The sequence below is a fragment of the Passer montanus genome, unplaced genomic scaffold (genome assembly GCF_014805655.1).
Source record: "Passer montanus isolate IOZ18808 unplaced genomic scaffold, ASM1480565v1 scaffold10, whole genome shotgun sequence".
Taxonomy (NCBI): Eukaryota; Metazoa; Chordata; class Aves; order Passeriformes; family Passeridae; genus Passer; species Passer montanus.
Genome location: NW_024356505.1, coordinates 21988484 through 22009690, shown reverse-complemented (window position 1 = coordinate 22009690; position 21207 = coordinate 21988484). Strand labels below are relative to the sequence as shown.

Here is a 21207-nt window from a genome sequence, read left to right as displayed (position 1 = left end):
TGATTAATCTCAGCAGCTTTATCACCTCTGACAGGTATCAGTTTCATTGTTTGGTAAAGATTACAAAATACTCTGCAGGGGGTGTGTTGCCCATTTTGTGTTGTCCATACCTTTGAAATGCACTGCGCTTTGTGATGAGAAAGATGAAATGCACACAGAGGTTTGGGGAAGCTGGAGCTCCATGATCTTCACAGAGATTGTCACTTGGAAAATAAATCTCTTGCTTTTGAACTTGAAGTATTTTTCTGCAGTTAATGCCACACCTCGTTGCAACCTGGTAGAATTCCTGTGTAGTTAATTAGTGCAGTAGTGTACAGACAGAATTTAGCACTTTGTTTGTTTTTCTTGTACAGCAAGATTTTTTTTTAATTTTTACACTTAGAATCTTTCCACCTTCTCTACTTACTTTCTCTACTTACTTTGAACATAAGAAAAATTTTTACACTTAGAATCTTTCCACCTTCTGTACTTACTTTGAACATAACAAAGCATCCATGGGAGTGATTTCCAAACTGCTTATGCTGATTGCAGTTGCATGTTATTATGGGATGAATTTTCCAGCAAAACAGAATTATTCCTTTATCACAATAAAGTAGTGGATAACCTGGATGTAGTGAAGCAGGCATTTTCCTACCTGTGCATTGCCTATCAGCCACTGTTAGAAAGGAATTTGGCTTAACGAACATTTTGTCTGGTCCATCCCAACACAATGTGTGTGTGTGGGTGTGTGTGTATATAATATATACATATAGCTATAGTTGTGCACACTTATCCTTCTGTCTCTCCCTGTCTATATTAATGTGTGTGTGTGTATAATATATACATATAGCTATAGTTGTGCACATTTATCCTTCTTTGTCTCTCCCTGTCTATATCTATCTTTCTAAAAATCTCATGCTGACTCCTTTGTCTACCAAGGCAAGGAAATGCTTTTCTTTTCTTCTTAAATGAAGAAAAGGTAATACTACATAATAAATTAGACAAAACAAAAAATCACAACTGCAAAGCAAACACATTACTTTGAACATAACAAAGCATCCATGGGAGTGATTTCCAAACTGCTTATGCTGATTGCAATTGTATGTTATTATGGGATGAATTTTCCAGCAAAACAGAATTATTCCTTTATCACAATAAAGTAGTGGATAACCTGGATGTAGTGAAGCAGGCATTTTCCTACCTGTGCATTGCCTGTCAGCCACTGTTAGAAGGGAATTTGGCTTAACAAACCTTTTTTTCTGGTCCATCCCAACACAATGTATACGTGTGGGTGTGTGTGTATATAATATATACATATAGCTATAGTTGTGCACACTTATCCTTCTGTCTCTCCCTGTCTATATTTATCTTTCTAAAAATCTCATGCTGACTCCTTTGTCTACCAAGTCAAGGAAATTATTTTCTTCTTAAATGAAGAAAAGGTAATATTACATAATAAACTAGACAAAACAAAAAATCACAACTGAAAAGCAAACACGTGCCACTCTTCCCCAGACAGCTGGTTTTAAAAGATGGCTGGACTCTAATTATCTCAAAATTTTATTTGAGATCTCTGATCTTTAGACACATGATCAAATTCTCCAGTGCAAGGTAAAGTTTTGGTGTATTCAGAGTACACATTTTATACACTAGAATGGTACTATTGCACCATATATACATAGAATATTGCAAGCTGTATAAAGTAGCCATCTGCTCAAGGTTTAGTTATGTAGTGATACACATCGGTTTGTTCTCCTTGAATAGCTTAAGCTCTCTGGTGGTGAATTTAAATGCAAAGGTGTATGTTCCTACCTGTCACTTTTTAAAAACAAAATCAAGCAAAACAATAATGTTCTACTAACTCAGTTAAATGTGAAATCCTCAAACATTCAAATAAAAATGATTGCAATGAGCAATGTTTTACTGCACTGACTCTGTACTCTTTTTGGGACAGGAGCCTTTCTGTTTCTGTAACTTTTATTCATTTTCAGTCCTGATACATGCAACATTCCTCCAAAAAGTACAAGCAAAAAAGCATGAATCCTATAATGATTCTGCTGATCCTGTTAGCACATTGAAAATAAGTGTGTAAGAAATCTAGCTTTAAAATAGACACTAATGTCAGGATTTTGCCTGAAAGTTTGGCATCATTTCTGTCTGTCCAAATAAACACTTGCTGTGCCAATCTTGCCTCTCTTCCTCTTCAGATGTAGGCAAACTTCTCCAGTTAGGTACCTGTTAATTACTAGAGGAACTGCATCCTTCCTGGTTGATATGTTTTATGGAGGTAGGATAATTTCAGAGCTTGGGGTAGAATGGAGTGTTCTTTACTGGCACAAAGGAAGTGTTAATAATCGTTAACCTAAAGGATATTCTCTAGATGAAAAGACAGATAAAATGTGGCAGTTGAGCCAGCTCCTGTGCTCTAATAGCCTGGAGCACAAGTGAAGAGCTTTAAAAACTGCACCCTTCACAGAGAGCTCTATGGCTGCTTCAGCCCAGGTCGCTCCTAATTTGCGGCTGTGTGCTGAAGGGTTAGGAAGATGCAAGCAGCAGAATGGGATCAGAGAGTGGGAGAACTGAGGCTGAGGCTTGGTTTGAATGCCTGAACATCTTTGTATCCCTTGAACATTGCCCTAGAAAACAGTCCCACTTTCAAGATATGGTCAAATTGACCTATTATTATAGGTTGGATACAACCTGCAGTTAGTGTGAAAACAGCGTATGGTTTTGGGAAAGAAGGTTTACTCTTGCGACAAAGAAGACAAAATGATTAAAAAATAATTATTATCTGTCATTCTCGTGATTTAATCTCAGCTGAGCTTTTTGGCCTGAGTTTTTCTTTCAGGTTTTTCCAGCAATCAATTTATTTCTTTTGAGGTGTATAACAAAGCAGATACTCATCTTTTATTTTCTTTAATTTACAGAGGTACTGTGAAAATAATATTTTTCTCTTGATGGTAGTTTTATATTGAAGTTTGATATCCCCCAATTAAAAAAAAAAAAGGATCTATTTAAAACTTAGACTCAGGAGTGTGACAGTTAAGTGTGACATTCACAAGCTGTTCTGCAGTTATGAAAAATGCATGAGAACATAACCCACACAGCTTCTATAGGAATAGTCAGGTGATTTTTCAGTGTAATTTTCCATTAAGGCCTTCTTTATTACATAGATTTTGAAAAATTCCAAGAAAGTGAAGTATTCACGTGGCAATGTAGTGCAAGGATTCCTACTGCAAGACCTTGTTTTAAGCCTATTGTCTCTCCTACAGGCTGTATCAATGAAATGGCCATTTGAAACAACGTGGTCAGAAAAGGCAGTTTCTTCTCATTTCTTTTTTCTTTGTTATTTTTAATACTCTTGTCAGTTTGAAATACTAGCTTCTTCTATTTCTGTACTCAACATTTTGGCATACTCTTTCTATCCTTGTTACTATGATCTGTATTTCCTTAACCAGAAGGGAAAAAATATCTAATCTTGGTTACTGCAAGCTATGCTGCTAAAAATGTTCACTTCTGTGCTCAGTGGTGCTCTTAGACTAATCTAGCACTGGGAAAAATGTAGGTTTATGATAAGAAAGATACCTAATGAAAACTGTTTTCAAGGAGAGTGAAACATGAAGGCAAACAAGTAAAATTTCCAGTGAGTTTCCTGAAGGGAAAGATCTGCATTGTTCTGTGCTCCAGTTGCTCATGTCCTCTTGGGGATAACATGATCTACCACACCCTGTGCTGACTTTCACAGTGACTTGGGACTGTGTTCTTCAGAGGCATGAGGACCTTTACTCCGTTTTTTCTCAGTAATTCATTTAGCTTTCCCATTTGAGTTCTTTGAAAGATATCTCCAGACCATGAAAGTTCACCTTGCAGTGAGTTTCCCAGTTGCATCAATTCCTTGCTGCCAGGTTATTTACTGCCTATTTAACTTTTTGCTTTTAGATAGTTCAGTCTTGGTCACATATGCAACTAGGTGTTGGGTTTTTTTTCTCAGCTTTGTACGTTGGGGATTTTTTTTTCTAGCAAATGAGGAGCTCTAACATTAAGCCAACAGGCTTCTTTAAGACTAAGTAGTCCCAGTGATGTTTAGTACATAGAAGGGTTGCCAAGCACTGGAAGAGGCTGCTCAGGGAAGTGACCGAGTCACAATCCCTGGAGATATTTAAAAGATGTGTATAGACATGGTGCTTGGGGACACGTGTGGTGGGCTTGGCAGTGTTAGGATTAGAGTTGGACTTGGTGATCTTTAAATCTTTTCAAACCCATATAATTCGGTGATTCTCTGTTGGTGTTTTAGAGGGTTAAAAAGTGGGAAGAAGGAGCAACAGAAATGGAAAAATAATAGCTATAGAAGTATTGTAAGGTTAGATCTTCAGAAAAGCTTTGAAAAAACTTAACAAAATACATATGTTCAGCTAAAACCAGTACTCTTTTCCATTGAGAAATATTGTCTGGGTCAAACTGGGGGATTACACCAGTTATGTAAAATACAGGGAATTTCTTTTGAGTCTGTTGCTTGTGATGTCTGTCAGTGGCTGATGCAAGCACATCTGATGTGCTCTGGATATGTCTCACTCACTGTGTGTATTTCAGTCAACCACATCCCAGGCAGAGTAAGGGACTCCTGTGATTTAACAAACACAAATCTCTGTGTATACATATTCCCATGTATTTTACCAGAAGGAATAAAATGCTTTAGAAGAAGAAATTCAAGTGGATTTTCTATATTTTATTTTAATATTAACATTTAATAAAAAAGCCACCAATCTTGCTATAACAAATAATATTTTTTAAACAGAAATGTTTGAAAAGGGTAAACTAATGTGGAGAAAAATGAATAATAAAATTCATATCTATGAAGCTGAAAAAATACCCATATGAATGAGGGACTGTAATAATAAAGGAAAGTAGGCTGAAATGGTTATAGTTTTCAGCAGTCATGTGGAAATTCAAATTATTTATATTCCTTTATTTAGACTTCTTTAAGCTTAAAACTTAAGTTTTAAAAAGTTATGCATTTTTGCATTATTTCTGCCTATTTTCACCTCCTTGATAATCCAGAAATAAAAGGAAATATAAGAAGTGTCTGAACTTCTTAATTTCATAGGCACTTTTTAATTAAAGGTTTGAATTAGTGCATGAGATTTAATTTTTAAAAAATGGAGACAGTTTTTGGGAAATGGTAAAGCTATCCCTTCCTTGTCTAAAATGATTGCAATATGATTAGTGTTTTGGCATTTCATTAAGAAGTATCACACAAATTATTTATATTATTATATATGTCCTTTTGCCTCAGAATTAATTTATTTTTTTTAATAAAATCCCATGAAATGCTTTTCTCCACCACATACCTTCAAAAATGGTAAGCCTTTAAAGATTACAAATGCAAGGAAAATGAATGTCCATTTTCACCAAGGGAGATCTCATGGTGGAGAGGCTGGGCCATGGAGCCATGGGAGCAGAGCTGAGCTGTGCTGCAGAGGTGCTGCAGGCTGGGCAGGGGAAGGTGTCAGCCAGGGCTTTGGGCTGGCTCTGGGCTCCTCCAGCGTCTGCAGGCTCTGGACAAGGGGTGGGGCTGCATGGGGAGGGTGAGCTCAGGGCTCTCCTTGCACCCTCAGGAGTGAGCTGTCCTCCTGATCCAGCCAATGCCAGATTTTAATGCTGCCTGTTCTTGGTGAGGATGCAGCACTTCCAGGAGGAGAATGAGTCAAAATAATGACTTTCAGTCTGTGCTTCTGGCAGCTGGACTATGGAGAAATGAGCTTGAGGGTGTAGGAATAATTATTGTTGATGATTTACTGTGTGGCGATGGATTAAAGACATCCTGTTTCCTATCAAGATCTTAGGGCTTTACAAGTTGTTGTGACCTTTAGATTATGGTTTCCAGAGGTAGAGAATAAAAGTAAATCTCAGTGTGAAAACAAGAAAGGATGAAGTGTATACATGTGTTTCACATCCATTCTCTGTCTCATTACGAGGAAGCCAACAGTGAACTATTCACTGTTAACTAGGGCAGCATTTCCACTCCAAACAAAGCTCCTTACTGTGTGTTCATGGCAGCCTGCAATTTGGGAAATACTTTGTGCTCCCTCTTCATTATATGCAAGACATTTAAACATCTAACCAGTTATTTTCTGAAGTTTTTTTAATGTTACATTAGTCCATAATTGGATAGCTAAATGAGAAGTCTACTTGAATAAATATTTTAGTCACCTCTATTAGTGACATCTGTAATAAAACTGTGACTACAAAAATCCTAAATTTTTATTTTAACCAGGCAGAATGCCTTTTTAAGCACAGATTGGAAACCAAGAATATTACTGCCTTATCTATAATGAAGTGTTTCAAGTAATGTAGCAGGAAAAAGATCTGAGATTTTCCTTACGACAAATTTGTGTAAATCTAATAATACTTAGGAATTGGATAGCAAAATAATAATAGGTTGTTCTTTGTATTGGAGAGTGGTGAAAGGGCTCAATTTTGCAAGCATACATATGTGTGTCCTTATACCATTGAATAGAAAGCTAAAATGTTGATATCAAAAAAAGGTGTATAGTTGCCAAAATGCCAGAATTTTTGCATAGGACAAATGAAGAATAGCTGAATAAAGAGAACATTTGCATTGTCTGGCTAATGGTTAATAGGGTGTGGTGAACAAGTATGAGGTACCACCCAGCTTACCTAGGATGCCTCTGCCTATTTAAATAGAAGTAATTTTTAGGGTCAGTTGATTTAAAACTTTCAAAACTTTTTTCATGGCTTAGCAAGAATTTGCACACAGATGTACCCTGTACTGTAATGTTTGTTTCCTTTCAAGAAACTGATACATGGATACTTTTTGTAAATCAGACATAGGATCCCAAATGTGAGGGTACCAGGTGTGCAGCTGCACATGGCTCATCCCAGCTGAATTCAACCTTAACCATGCTGGGTTTGCTTGTCTGCTTGTCTTTGAATCATTTAACAAGAGTATTATCCAGTCACTGTGTGTGATTCGAGTACTAGTGCTGACTCTCCCAACTTTCTCTATGATCTTTTGGTTGGTTGAGGACAGGAATGATATCTGAGCACTGCAATCTGAAAGATATGTAGGTGTTGTTAAGGGCAGCTGCAGGTCAGTTTTTTGCACTGTCCATCTGGTCTTGGAGAAAAAAAAATTCTGTTTCCTTCCAGACAACTGGAAAATGGGGAAATGTGGGAAAACAGGATGCACTTCAAAGAGGTCAAACATTTTCTCAGAATTTCAGAATTGAAAGTTTTAATGTCAGGTGAATTTCTGATTTGTAGTGTTGATCTATTCTCTGTTAGGGCAGTGTAAAAGGGGAGAAGTATCAGTCTGTCAAAAAGGCCAGCTGAGATATCTGGCCCTTTGAGCAAGAAGCATTCCTTAGCTTGACTCAGTTTTAGACTCCTCACTTAGGCTGCACATATTAAGGATACAGGACTTTTATCAACTATGTGAAATGCACATTAAAGTATGATATGATTATATCCACATCTGAAGATTCTAACCATGATTCAGAAGGCGACATCATTGAAGATGTTTTCCTGTAGCATTTTGACCACTCTCTGAACAATGAGTGATTTAATGGGACATTGAATACTTAGACCACGGTTTTTGGATGGGCTTTAGTCTAAAAAATAAGAAAGAAAAAAATTATTAAACAGCTTTACCAGTCTGATTTTGTAGGGCAGATTAAGGATGCTGTTTAGAGCTCTAAACATAGACAACATGCTTTAGTTATTAATGGTCTGTTTTCCTATTTGAAGTGATATATGTGAAAAAGCAGAACCATCTCTTTGGTTAAGAACAAATTCTTTTTGACAGGTCCAGTGATATAACTGTATGGTTGATATTAGCAATTATCTGGGTTATTGAATAAATGTTAATGTTTTTTCCCTATTAATTACTTTTTTGTTGTTGCTTACTGAAAACCAGCATGTCTGTGAGCCTTGATGATGATATTTGGTCTGTAAAGGTTGAGTCAAAGCAGTTCATGTTATGGGTACAATGCTGAAAAGTCTTCTTTTTGGTTTTGTTTAGCCTACAAGCCCTAAATTTGGAAAAGCAGACTCGTATGAAAAACTGGAAAAACTAGGGGAAGGGTCCTATGCTACAGTATACAAAGGAAAAAGCAAGTAAGTGGTGTTTTCATTTAATTTTGTGGGTAAATAAAGATAAGCAGAAAGTATCAACTGATTTTGCTGAATAAGTACATAGATCCCTGTGAAGCAAAGTGCTGCTGACTGCCATGTGCTCTAGTGAAAGTGTCTGAGACCAGATTGCACAGGTAGCATCTTGCATATTGCATACACCAGAACAAGATGAGGTTCTTGTTAATCTGATGTTTTGTTTGCACTTCAGTGTCATACTACTGCTTTGGTATCTGTACCAAATTAATTTCTAGGTGTAAGAGCAAAATATGCTGTCAGGTGGAGTTTTTTGATGGTCTGAGAGCAATGCTGAATATATGTGATAAGTTGTTCATTTTTGTTTATCATTATTTAAAAAATTCAATAAAGAAGCATGAAGGAAATGAATAGAATTTTGGACTACTCAAGGTTTAGTTTGTTTACCATAGTTTATATACAATTGTTGCAACTACTCTATCTCAAAATAATCTACTTTATACATGCCACATATTTTTTTCAGCCATTTCAATGTTATTTGTTGCAGTTTTTTATCCCCAATTGCCCTAAGTGTTTTTATATTGCATAAAATAGCTTAGTAAACACACTTAAAATATACTTCTTTAGCCAGAGCTTCCATTCAGAGTTATCCATTGTGAAGCAGAGTGTCTTGTGCCATTTGATATATTTAATGAAGTTTTCATAATCAGATTTCTAATAATAACAAAGCAGTTGTGCAAGAGGGATTTGGTACTTGTGATACCTTTATTTAAAAATTTTGGTTAGTCAATGATACATGAGACAACACTGCCATTCCAGCAGAGAATACCATGATGGTCATGGGACAAAATAACTACTGAGAAAAGAAAATATGTACTAACATTCTCCAGGGTCATTAACTTGGTTAGGTATTGAAAATTGTCTTTTTTCACTGAATATTTCTAATAAATCAGAATGAGGGTTTCCTCATCTCTCAATAGCTTGTTTAGCTATTGACAAACATAATGACAGCTGATAGGAATAAAAACATGTTCTAAATGTGAAGAAATAATCATACTTCTGCCATGCCACTGCAGGTATTGTCTTTCACTGGCAGCTTTCTTCAAGGAAGGCTATTACTTTGTGTTGCTAATGGCTCAGTTATGCATTACCATAAGTTCCAGACATTATACATGCGTAAGCTTTTTATTGGGGTCTATGTAATATGAGAAAACAGTATAGATTTCAGCTTGTGCCTAATTACTACAATCCCTTAGTAAAATCACAGTGAGTATCTGATGTCAGTCCGTCCATATGTCTCAGCTTTCAGTAAGACTGAACTAAGGCAACAGAGTCACTGGATGTCCCACAAGTCAGTGGAACAGACTGAAATTTAAAAACAAAGCAAAACCCTTCCCTGAAGCTATTGCATTAGTAGTGAACATGTTATGAAATGTAGATTGGTTAGAAATACTTATTTTAGTAGAATTGCCTGCAAATCTGAAAGATATACTTCAATGATTTTAATGGTACTTGAATAATAAATTGCAATTACTGTGCACACTGCATTCTCTGTTATAAACACTTGCTCTGAGTAAGTAGTGAGAGTTGTTACAACAATTATGTATGACTTTGTCCTGTTGCCTTCTAACATCCTCTCCAAGGTCTTTAAAATGTGTTGTGAAAAAAAGTATGTGTAAGTAGAGTGTGGATAAGAATTCATATGCAGAGAGTATTTCTACTGTTACAGTAGTATATTTTCACCTGTTTGAATTTGACTTGGTTTTTTTTTTCCCATTGAGAATTGCATAATTTCCATATTATCCAGCACTATTGAGATTCAGCACCTCCAGTCCAGGCTTCTGTTTTTTGAACTAGAGAGGCAGTTCAATTACTTCATGGCAGGAAGAGGTTGTACTTTAAGAACTTGGGAAACACTACAGGTGTTATCTGCTATTTCAAAAACTACTTGTTTGTGGAGGTGATGTAGCCCTGTTACCTCTTCTGTGCCCATGAGAAGGTGAGGAATCTCTGACCTATGTGGTATCCCTGCACAAGGAAGAGCATTACTGCTCTTGGGGAATGCAGGTGAACAGGTCTGGGGTGAATGCATGAATGCATTGGCTCTGGCCATCCCTGCAATATTTAAAAGATGTGCAAGTGTGGCACTTAGGGACATGTTTTAGTGGTGGGCTTGGCAGTGCTTGGTTAGTGGTTGGGCTCAGTGATAGAGGTCTTTTCCAGCCTAAACAGTTCCGTGGTTCTATGGCTGAGACCGGGACCTGGCTGCTGCTTTTCAGGCAGCTTAACTCTGATTGTTCATAGCTCTATCTTAAAATTATACAGGAATAGACAGAGTCTTTTTTTCCTAGACTCATATATCTTTATCTTAAAATTATACAGGAATAGACAGAGTTTTTCCCTAGACTCTTATACAGGTATGTAGGGTGAGACTGTGATATGCATCACTGTGTTCCCCTGCCTACAGACTCAGTGGGAATACACATGAGCAAAAGAGGTCTGCTTATTTTGGTATGTGCCTAGTTTGACTGCTGAAGGATTAAGCTCTCATGACACAAATCAGAATGCAGACACATGATGGAGAAGCTGGAGCTGGTAACACACAATAAGTGGATTTTGCTCTAAATGTTTGAGAATCCCTAATAACCAACTTTAATGCCTGGTTTCTTTGTTTTGCCAAAATGTTTCTGAGATGTTTCCCTAATCTGTAGTTACAGATGGAACATTTAAGATTATATTGAGCTATTTTAAATGATGCTTTATACTTAGAATTATTTTGCTCAGTTTTTGTCACTAGCTGCATGTGGCAACTAGTAAAGTTTGGGGGTTTTTATGCATTTCCTGAGATACATTTCAGCTTTTAAAATTATTTCCCCTGCTGATCATAATGATGGAATAAAACATTTTTAATCTTAACATACTATCTGGGGAGTCTAAAAGATGCATACCTGCGTGAAAAGACACAAAATCAGCCATTCCCTTTCTAAAATTTAAAGTAATATGTACAGTAACTTGCTTTCAGAACAATCCTGGCTTTTTGCACCTTGGAGCAGGATAAATGGTACCAAGCCCTTGTTTTCCTATAAAACCCATTGCTTTTCTATGTTTTTGAGAATCTGTGGTTGTATTCCAGGAAAGTGAAATGAAATGGGCTAATTCCTTTTACTGGATGATGGATTTCTCTTTCTCTAGTCAGATAAAAATGAATCCCTGGGGTGAAGAAGCAGCAGAGTGAAGAGGGAAGTGTTATTGAGGGAAGTGAAGCAGTATTCTCTTAGGCTGGGCTTTTTTGTTTATAGGAGAAACAGCCAAGCAGTCATTTTTTTCTGGCTGACGGTAGCATCAATAGGTAAATCTATTTGATTTCAAGTGCTGCACATCAGACGTGTGTAATGAAACTCATCTTGGCATGTTCATTTTCTACTTTCATTCAGGCTAGATTCTCATATTTTACTTAGTTGTATAAAGCCACAAGAGGCTGCTTACTGCATGAAATTCAGATGACTTTGAAGGGATTTATTTTAATGTCAAATTTTGGAGAAGTGGGCTGAGTAATTTACTGATAACACTGTAAAAAATGATGCAAGTTCCATTGACTCTGTATTTGATTAACACCTTGGACGTTTGCCATACAGTAGGTGCAAAGCAATGGGTGGCCTTTGAATTCCTGTATCATTTAAAAGTGTGGTTGAGCTGAGGAAGTGCAGCCTGTCTGTGTATTGACATGTGTGTCTTCCTGCTGCCTCTTGAACTTGTTTATAAATTTACCTGAACATACAGCAGTGGGATCTGGCTTGATCTGTGGCACATAAGTGTTGATGTGAGTTATGAGTCTGGAGATGAAGCTGGTGACAGCACAAGGGAGCTGCTGCCAACCAGAGCCCCCTGCAAAGCAGTGTGGAGGCCTTGCATTCCCCCACTGGGATCTCTGCATATTGCACTTAAGGGAAAAACCTGTGCTTTTGGCAATTTTCTGTGTTGGCGTGCTTTCCATCCTCTCCCACTGTGTTCAGTTGCCCTTCAAGGCAAAGAATTAAAAAAGATTCCCTCAGTTAAAGAGATGTGATCTGTGACTGCTGCTAGCACAGCACGTGTCTGTGTTTTGAGAGGCATGCCAGTGGTATCTCAGCCGCGATCTTGATCTGCCTCTTGACTGTCCATGTCATTTTTCACTGTACCTTTACCTTTTTGGGCATCTTTCCTGAATTGCATGTGCTCACAATACTGCAGAAATGTGTAGAATTTGTAACAGCTCCATCAAGATATGTTTCCCTATTTTCCCTATCACAAATTTATCGCTATTACATAATTTAAACTTTAAACTTATTAAAACACTTGTTTTAATGAATTATGATCTATATCCTTTTTAACTATTAATATGAGAGATCAGTAGAGCACAGAGCAGAGCACAGTAGAAACTGGTGCTGTCAACAAGAGCTCAAAGGCTGCTGATATAGGGCAGTCCTTCCATCCAGGCACCTCTCCCATTTCAGTTCAAAATGTGAATTTTTGTTTTCAAGTGACTCCAACTTGTATCCAAAGATGAAATGTATTTTTTCAGGGAGCCAAGGCATTTGAGATTTATCTCCATCAAAGGCAGTAGCTTTTATTATTCATCTTAAAAGTCAATAGGGAGTTCATGGTGCAAAGTGGGGAGTGATCATGCTCAGGCAGGCATCATGCTCTGTACTGGCATTGTTTCCATGCTGTGTTATTCTGGAGGCAGCAGGGAATCTTTGAATAATCAGGGGGAACTACCACTGCTTGCTATTGGCATGATGAATTGCAGTGTGTGCTATGAATATAGCTGACCATAATATTTCATAGATATGGCTGTGGGTGGCTGCTCACAAGAAAAGGGATGGCATGTGTGTTTTGATTTTTATATTTATGATGCTGAAACCTTCACTGAAGATGGCTGACAGGACTAATTGCTGTTCTGACTTTTGCTTCTGAAGTTGCAAAATTTCTTTTACTTGTCATAAAGTCTCTTTGACTCTGATTGTCTTTTATGTTCAATCTGTTGCAAGTGCCATAAGCTTGCCATGGCCAAGCTGCCATTTTTAGTCATTCCCCAAGCTTTACTCTATGCCCATGTGAGGTGTTGTGTTCACAAGCTCCCTGATAAGTTTCATGTACAACAGTCCAGTTCACAGGAAACTTTTTCATCATGTCATGGCCAATTTATTTAGACTGATATTTCAAAATTACTCTGATTCATATTGCCTTAATGACCTAAACTTTCCTAACCTTTTCTTTATTTCTTGAAAATGGTGTGAAATTAGTGTCCTACAAATGAAATCCTCTTTTCATCTGAGGATAACAGATGGCTGGAAAAGGAATACATATTCATGGGTTACAAAAAGGCACTTTATGGTTACCAACTAGGCTTTCTTTTTTTTTCCCCTCATTTTTAACTTATTTCCTTAACTGATTTTCTAGGCCAGTTATGACATAGGATTATAAAATGTTTTTAAAAAATCTTTAGCATTATAAATCTTTAATAAAAATAGTAACTTAAGTTTTCTATCTAATTCAACTTTATGACAACTACATGTTCAACTAAAATGCCAAATGGTAGAAAAATTATTAAAGCAGAGTAAGTACTAAAATGAATTACTAGGATTCTAACTAGAAGATGGATCATTGATCACTTACTGAGTGAATGTTTCAATATTTTAAATAAAGATTGGGAAATTTTTTCTCCATAGTTGAATATATAAAAAGAGCATCACACTATATGTGCTGTGCTTCAACCTGCAAAGCAGTTTAAGGAAGTGACTTCTTATTATTACCTCAAAAACTGAAGAAAGAAAGTCTATTTTATTACTTACCCAGGACTGCCCTGGAAAGCTTGGTAGAAAAACTAGGATAGAATATAGTTATATCACATACATGTGTAGAGTTACTGGATATACCTTATTGGCCATATAGGCCTGATGGGAATGGTAGGGAGAATACTGGATTAATTTGCCAGCTGCCATTGTGCACCATTGCATTTTCCAGTTTGCTGATCAGTGGCATCTCTCAGCAGATCCCCTGTGACTGTCAGTGTGCACAGTTGTAGAAGGCCACCTTATTTATAAGGGATATCTCTATGTTTGTCTTCAGCCTCTCTTTCTATGCGCTCCAGTGGGGTGTGAGAGATGTGAGGTGTGTGCAGGAGGATGGTGCTCAGCACTGCTTTGCCTGCTGCCCTTCCCAGCTGACTCCTGGCACAGGTCGAGTACAGCCCCTGTGCTTGGATGAGCTGCTGGGTAGTTTGAACTGATGTGAGCTGGGGGTAAACTCTTATCTTACCTGCTCAAGTGGGGGCTGCCACACTCTTTGTATGAGACTGCCTTGACTCCTAAGTTCCAGTGACAGCACTAATTAATAATTTAAATCCTTCATCTCTCATGAAACCCTTTGATCTTCTGTTTTTTCAGCCCTAATAAATGTCAGCATTATGAAGTATCTTTAATCCACTGGTTTCTACTAAGACAAGGTAACTTTTGTCTAGGATGAGGTTAAAAGATGGTGGGATTCAAAAAGAGAAATTCAGGGCCTATCTTAGTCTCTTGAGAATTTATGATAGGGCTTTAGCAGGACTGGGAGTGGCTTTTGCAAACTAGAAATGTAAGTCCTTTTTAGTAAAAAAAAATATAGTATAAGCCATGTTTACACTGAACTGTCTTTTATGTTAATGACTAAAAGAAGTGTTTCCCTCAATGTGGAATTTGATATTCTACCAACGAATAACTGAGGTGAATAAACCTACAGTGAATGTGCCTCTGTCAGGTTTCTTCAAAGGAAACTTCTGGCAGAGCCTGATTTCATTAGGCCCCCTTGGTCTGTTTGGAGTTTTAGCTGTCTGTTTATGACATTAATATCACTACAAAGTAGATCTAATTAGATATTCTCAAGGTTTGATAAGCAAACTTTGAGATTTTCCTGTAAATGAATATTTAACAATTGAAAGTTATTTTTCTTCATAAGAATTGTTTCTTGAAATTTGTATCACAAATTAGAGCATCATCCCAGTACCATCTACTGCTTTTTCTTTACAGAAGTGTTCCCCAGCTTGCACAAATCATGAGCTCAACCTCCTCTCCAGCCAGTGGTAAAACTCAGTATTAAATAAACAGATTGAAATCAGAATTGGCAGATTTTATGTTAATTGACTCTTTTAAATGTGTATATTTAGAACTTTTATGTAATCTAAATATATCTGAAGAACTTGAGAAAATAGTATTATTGTACTCTTTTGTTCTCTGTGGCATCATCAGCATTATCCCCAGTGAAGCCAATTAAATCATCAGTTACTTTATATTCATCAGTATTAGATGTCCTTAATGATGCATTAAAGCATTAAATAATTTCCAATTGTCTCTACTTTCTCATAAATGGTCATTTTTAATAAATGTATTTATTTTGGTAGTGCTGATATATGCTGGTTTAGAAAATGCAGAATGACACATTATATTAGCATTTTTTGTAATATCTGTCTCATTTGTATTTTTTATAATATGCAGACTTTTATGCTGCATAAAGCAATTTGGACTAATTTTTCTTTTGCCTGCATTGCATATATAATCAGAATTTATTAGAAAAATTATATAATGTTAAAGTGAGGAATTTCCATAAATTGGAAAGCTGTCCATCAGCTGTGGGTGTTTTGCCCAGACTAAAGTGATAGAGAAGCTTTAGACTTCTGTTCTTTCTCTGAAGGTGTTTTAATGAGAGAGAGAAAGCAAGTTAGTTTAGGAAGGAGGATGGCTTAGAAAATAAGAATTCTTTAGTCTATATTGTCCTTAATAGAAGCTAATGAGGCATTTGACAGGATGGGCCCAAGATAAGTGTAATCTTTGACACAGTGAAGTGTATTGTTTTGAGAAGGTGTGAAATTGTTTGCTTTGGACAGTGAGTAATAGAGGTGGTTTAATGAATCCTAGATGTTAAAAGAGTCAGTGGTGTTGCCTTTTCACTGTCTAAAAGGCAGTCTGCTTGTCAGTTTCTTACTTGGATTTGAAAATAATGAAAATACTGAGCTTTGAAAGTTGTGGAAGACAGATATGAAGCAATATCTGGAAGGAGTTCTGCTAACCTTATCTGATCACTTCTGAAGTCTGCAAAGACATGTATTGATAAGTTGCAGAGGTAATTTTAGCCAGGTTTCCTTCTTTTTTCGGTGTTGTTTCTAAGGAAATTATCATAATATTTTAACATGGCATCACAGGTATCAGGGTGCAATTCATGACGTAGCTGGCTTGATCCCATGACACATTGCTTCTCAAAAGATGGACCCAGTTCTTATGTATTTGTTAGTGTTTTTTCTTTTTTTTTCATGCCTTTATAATTTTTAAAAAACATTATTTAATTATTTTTGGATGGAAAAATAATGAAAATACTGAGCTTTGAAAGTTGTGGAAGACAGATATGAAGCAATATCTGGAAGGAGTTCTGCTAACCTTATCTGATCACTTCTGAAGTCTGCAAAGACATGTATTGATAAGTTGCAGAGGTAATTTTAGCCAGGTTTCCTTTTTTTTTCGGTGTTGTTTCTAAGGAAATTATCATAATATTTTGAGATGGCATCACAAGTATCAGGGTGCAATTCATGACGTAGCTGGCTTGATCCCATGACACATTGCTTCTCAAAAGATGGACCCAGTTCTTATGTATTTGTTAGTGTTTTTTTCTTTTTTTTATGCCTTTATAATTTTAAAAAACCATTATTTAATTATTTTTGGATGGGCCAGTCTTCTCCTATTTAAGCTCTCTAAGCAGTCTCATTGTAAAGTCCAGCAGAAATGAGAGCAAATACAAGGCAGTGTCAGGAGTGTGTGGCAAGGATTAAGCAGGAGAAACCTATACCATGAGGCAGCCCTTAGCTCATTTTTTCAGCATCATCTAACTGCACCCTGAGATTGCATCAGTGGGAGGATAATTAAAGGATGTGAATAAACACCCTGATTCTTTAATTGATACTTCATAATTTCTCACATCTCCAGTTTTATGTGCTCCTGTTTATAGAAAATTAAATGGAAAAAAAATATTTTAATGACTGGGTAGTAATTGAGAATAAGGAGGTTATTGTGTTATGGAAATTATAGATTGATATGTTGGAGATAAATTATATTAAAGATGAGAATGAAATCCCAGAGGAACACTACTTGAGATTAGTTTGATTATTTTGATAGTACTGAGAGTTGCCATGATATCTATCAAGATGATGACAGGTACCAATGACAAAGGGGCAATGATAACTAAAAAGCATAGCTCACCTACTGTGTTCAGCTGTGAATTCTTTGAAATTGGTTCCATACTATTGCTGCTGTGTTCTATATTTCTTTTCATGAAACAGTGGAATGTAGTACTTCAGATTAAAAAGAACAAAAGGTGCACAATGCTGCATGTTCTTTGTCCTTCTCTATCAAGAGACTTCATATCCCTGTTTCCTTAATACTTCTTTGCTCTGTTTTTTCATTATATTTTACATTGCCTGCTCTGAACACAGCATCTGTCCTGTTCTTTATCTGTAAAATGATCTTGCTTTTCTTACTTAAATTCCTCCTGCAGTTATTCCATTTGTTGCACAATATTCTTTTTTTTTCAGATATCTAAGTAATAAGTATATGATAGGTAGGGTGGTGGATTGACAGAGGAATTGAAAACTACACATTTATGAACTGCATGTCTGTCATCAGTCCTTCTGCTTTTGACAGGGTTCATTCTCCTGTCTGAGCATGACACATGAAGTTACTTGAGGCAAGGCTTATCTTTTTCTGATGCCATAAATCCTGTTTGAATCCAAATTAAAAAAAATATGTAAGGTAATTATAAGGAGAAATACAGGAGAGTTAAGCTGATAATTTCCTTTCAACAATGACTAGTGGCCTGAGACTTGAACTGGTGCCAGCCTGAATATTATGACTAATTGGAAGGTGATGAGTAAACCATCTTTTGATAACCAAGGTTTCTTAACTTGCTCAGAGTCATTGTGTAATGTTCTGTATAGGGCTAATGAGTTTTTGGTAATTATGAAAGAGGAATAATCAGAAGAAACAAGACAGTGACCATCCGTCACTGAACCCATGTAACTGCAAAAATTAAAAGCCTGAGGGAGAAAATGAATTCAGAGTTGGTGGTTTTCCATATCTTGTTTTGAAAATTTAATACATGTTCTAGGGCCATCCCTCTTGTAGTACAGTAGAGATTTGCCTCCATGACCACAGGAGTGTAAAGGCTCCAATGTGTCCTTGAGCTTTGTGGCTGTAAAGGCGAATTTTTCTTTTACAGGAATAAATCTTAATGATTATAATAACAATAATTCTTTTAAACTGTTATGCCTTTTTGGTAGTTTATCCTCACCATTGCTTGTTGTACATGGGGAGTGTGTTAAAGTTTCATGGTATGAGCTTGTTCTTGAAGATGGTAATGGATATCAGCTTTGTTCTATTTTTGTGAGAGTTTATTTGGACAATCTGAACCAACCGGATTTTTTGCACGACCTGGAATGTAATTTATGTGTGGTGAAATTTTGAATGCTAAAAATGAAACAAGACAAATAGATTTTACACTAAAATGACCTTTTGTCATTTTGTTTACACTAAAATGAACTTTTGTTTCTTGGAGCATAAAATATTTTTAAACATATAAATGAGAGTTATTATAATCTAAAAGTAGCCTGGGCCATGTAGTCAAGAATATGCCTCAGGAACAATCCTGCCCTTGCAGGAAATGGCCAGAATGACCTAAGAATTATTTCATTACACAAACTTTGCAGCTTTTTGGAGGCTATACTAATGTGTATCATGCAGTGGGAAGGAGGTAAGCAGTGTAAATCTGGATATACTGCATGTGAAGTGATTGATGAAAATCATATGCCTTTTCCTTTGAACAGTTTGATCAAATAATGAACAGATATTTTATAACAGAAATTTTAAAATGAGTTACTTCTTAACAAAGCTTCAGTAACAAAGCTGTGGTAGAAAGGAAACACTGACTCACAGAAAACTAAGATCATTTCTTGGATTGCATCTGAGTGTGAAAATATAAAGTTGACATTATGGAAGCTATGAAGAGCTTCTTACAGTGCTGTAGATGAATCACTGGCATTGACAGGATGAAATTGAATAAGTACATGATAGGAAATAAGTTATATTATAAGAAATGCTGTTTCTGGTATAATTTTGGTTTTTCAAAATTTCTCCTTCCCTCCCCTCTTTCCCTTTCAGGGTAAATGGAAAGCTGGTGGCATTGAAGGTGATTAGATTACAAGAAGAGGAAGGAACCCCATTTACTGCTATCAGGGAAGGTATGCACTCACATTTAGTGATTATATATGTGAGGATTATTTTGTAATTACATTGTGCTTCTTATTTCTGTGCTGTGCTATAGTGAATAGCTTGAGAATTCAAATTACATGGTTACGTTCTCAGTAGGAAGAAACATTGGTGCTTCAAAAACAAAGCCTCTGGTGTGGGAGTTCTTGTTAAAGAATGCAGCTCCGCCTGTGCTTTGGCTCCTGTTAGATTTACTATACAAACCAGTACTGGAGAGCATATTTAAGGTGGGTGTGAGAAGTCACTCTGGAAGATGAGGGAGCTGTGCAAGACGCGCTTCTCGCCCGCAGGCAGCACCTAGGATGAAGGTAGATGTGATTTTTCATATATACGCAGCATGAAGGACTGACAAGCATTTCTTGATAAAGGCAATCAAAATATCATGGAGCAAAACTGCAGGCACTTTTGAAGCTGTGTGTAGTTTGCAACTAGCTTGTGCTTGTTTTTCCTTCCCCATGGACTCTGCATTGTGTGGCCTGGGAATGATTCTTATCTATGGTGCTTGGAGATGTGTGTTAAGCTTTCTGCTCCACTCCTTTATCCTTCCTTGTCAGCCTCTCCTGGTCCCTAGTGACGGCGGCTGAGTCTGTCTGTATCGAGCTCCTTCACAGAAATTGCTGGATATGCCTTCTTTGTGTAATCCTTCTCTCTTATAAGGTACTAAAAATGAGGCTTGGTAGAGAAATAATAAACAATTTACCATCACAGCACTGATTCAGACTCAGCTGAAATTGGTAATGAACTAAAGAGATGAAACTGCTACGACTTTGAGGGACCTCTTAAAATTGTACTATCAGCCTAATTCCCAGGGTGAGATGAGCCAGAGAGGTACTGGAACATCAGCTCTCAGAGGGTCCACAGTTGGCCCTCCATGTGAGATGTGTGGCTTCATGATCATGAGAGTCCCAGACCAGCAGCCATAGCTGCCTTGTGCCTTGCTGCTGCAGCCATCTGTCTGCTGTATGTCTGTCTGTACAATGAGCCCATTCTGGAGTAGGCTGGGCAAAAAAACCCCATATTTCATGTGATTGACACCCTGAAGTTAGGAGTCACTAGAAAACTGTGGATTTCCATCCCAAGACTGTGCATTTTAAAGGTGGCTTTTCCACAAAGGAGGGAAAACTGTGGGTGGCCAATTTATGAAGGAATTTCTGCAGTTCTTCTCTACTGCTTCATCTGAGTAACAATTATTGAATGATCTGACACATTTATTCATAACAATATCTATTTTGTGTGAGCTGTCTGTCCCTGCAGCTGTGCTGTGATAACGAGGTGTGCAGAGGGTTACGGGTGCAGCTTTCAATATCTGTAATGCTGAGTTCAAGTTATAACAGTCTGTGTTTCAAATATGTTTATTGCTCTTCAGGTTTGTAGTTGATATGATACTGACTTAAGAGAATAGTAAATATGGCTTTCTTGTGCCTTTTTAGTGACACTTAGAAGGTTTTTTAATATGAGCTTGGTCTAGATGAAAGTTTATAGCACTATAACTGTCAAATGCAGTATAATCCCTTTTCCTTCATAAATAGTGTGTTGTGTGAGCTCTGTATACAGAAGTATTTGTTAGGAACAAGAACAGATTTTTCCCACTTAATATATTAAAAAAATTATAAAGGCACACTTGCATGAAGATACTTCTCACACTGTCATTGAAAACTTTTCTTTTTAGCTGTGACTACAATACTGTAGTTGAAGGCAGTTAAAACCCTGGTGCTTTAATAGTAGTAGAATAAAGGTCTTGTCTAGGAAAGCTCTTGAAGTTAATAATTAATAC

General features: G+C 36.8%; 1 protein-coding gene across 5 annotated transcripts in view; it reads left to right on the top strand.

The window, feature by feature from the left end:
- The window catches only part of CDK14 (cyclin dependent kinase 14), a 382986-nt gene that overhangs the window by 87323 nt on the left and 274456 nt on the right, over positions 1-21207 (top strand). For all 5 annotated transcript variants that reach the window (XM_039707409.1, XM_039707401.1, XM_039707426.1 and 2 more), the window contains 2 exons: positions 8021-8115; positions 19326-19405. In XM_039707409.1, the coding sequence (XP_039563343.1) occupies positions 8021-8115; positions 19326-19405 (175 nt within the window). The remainder of the gene's footprint in view (positions 1-8020; positions 8116-19325; positions 19406-21207) is intronic.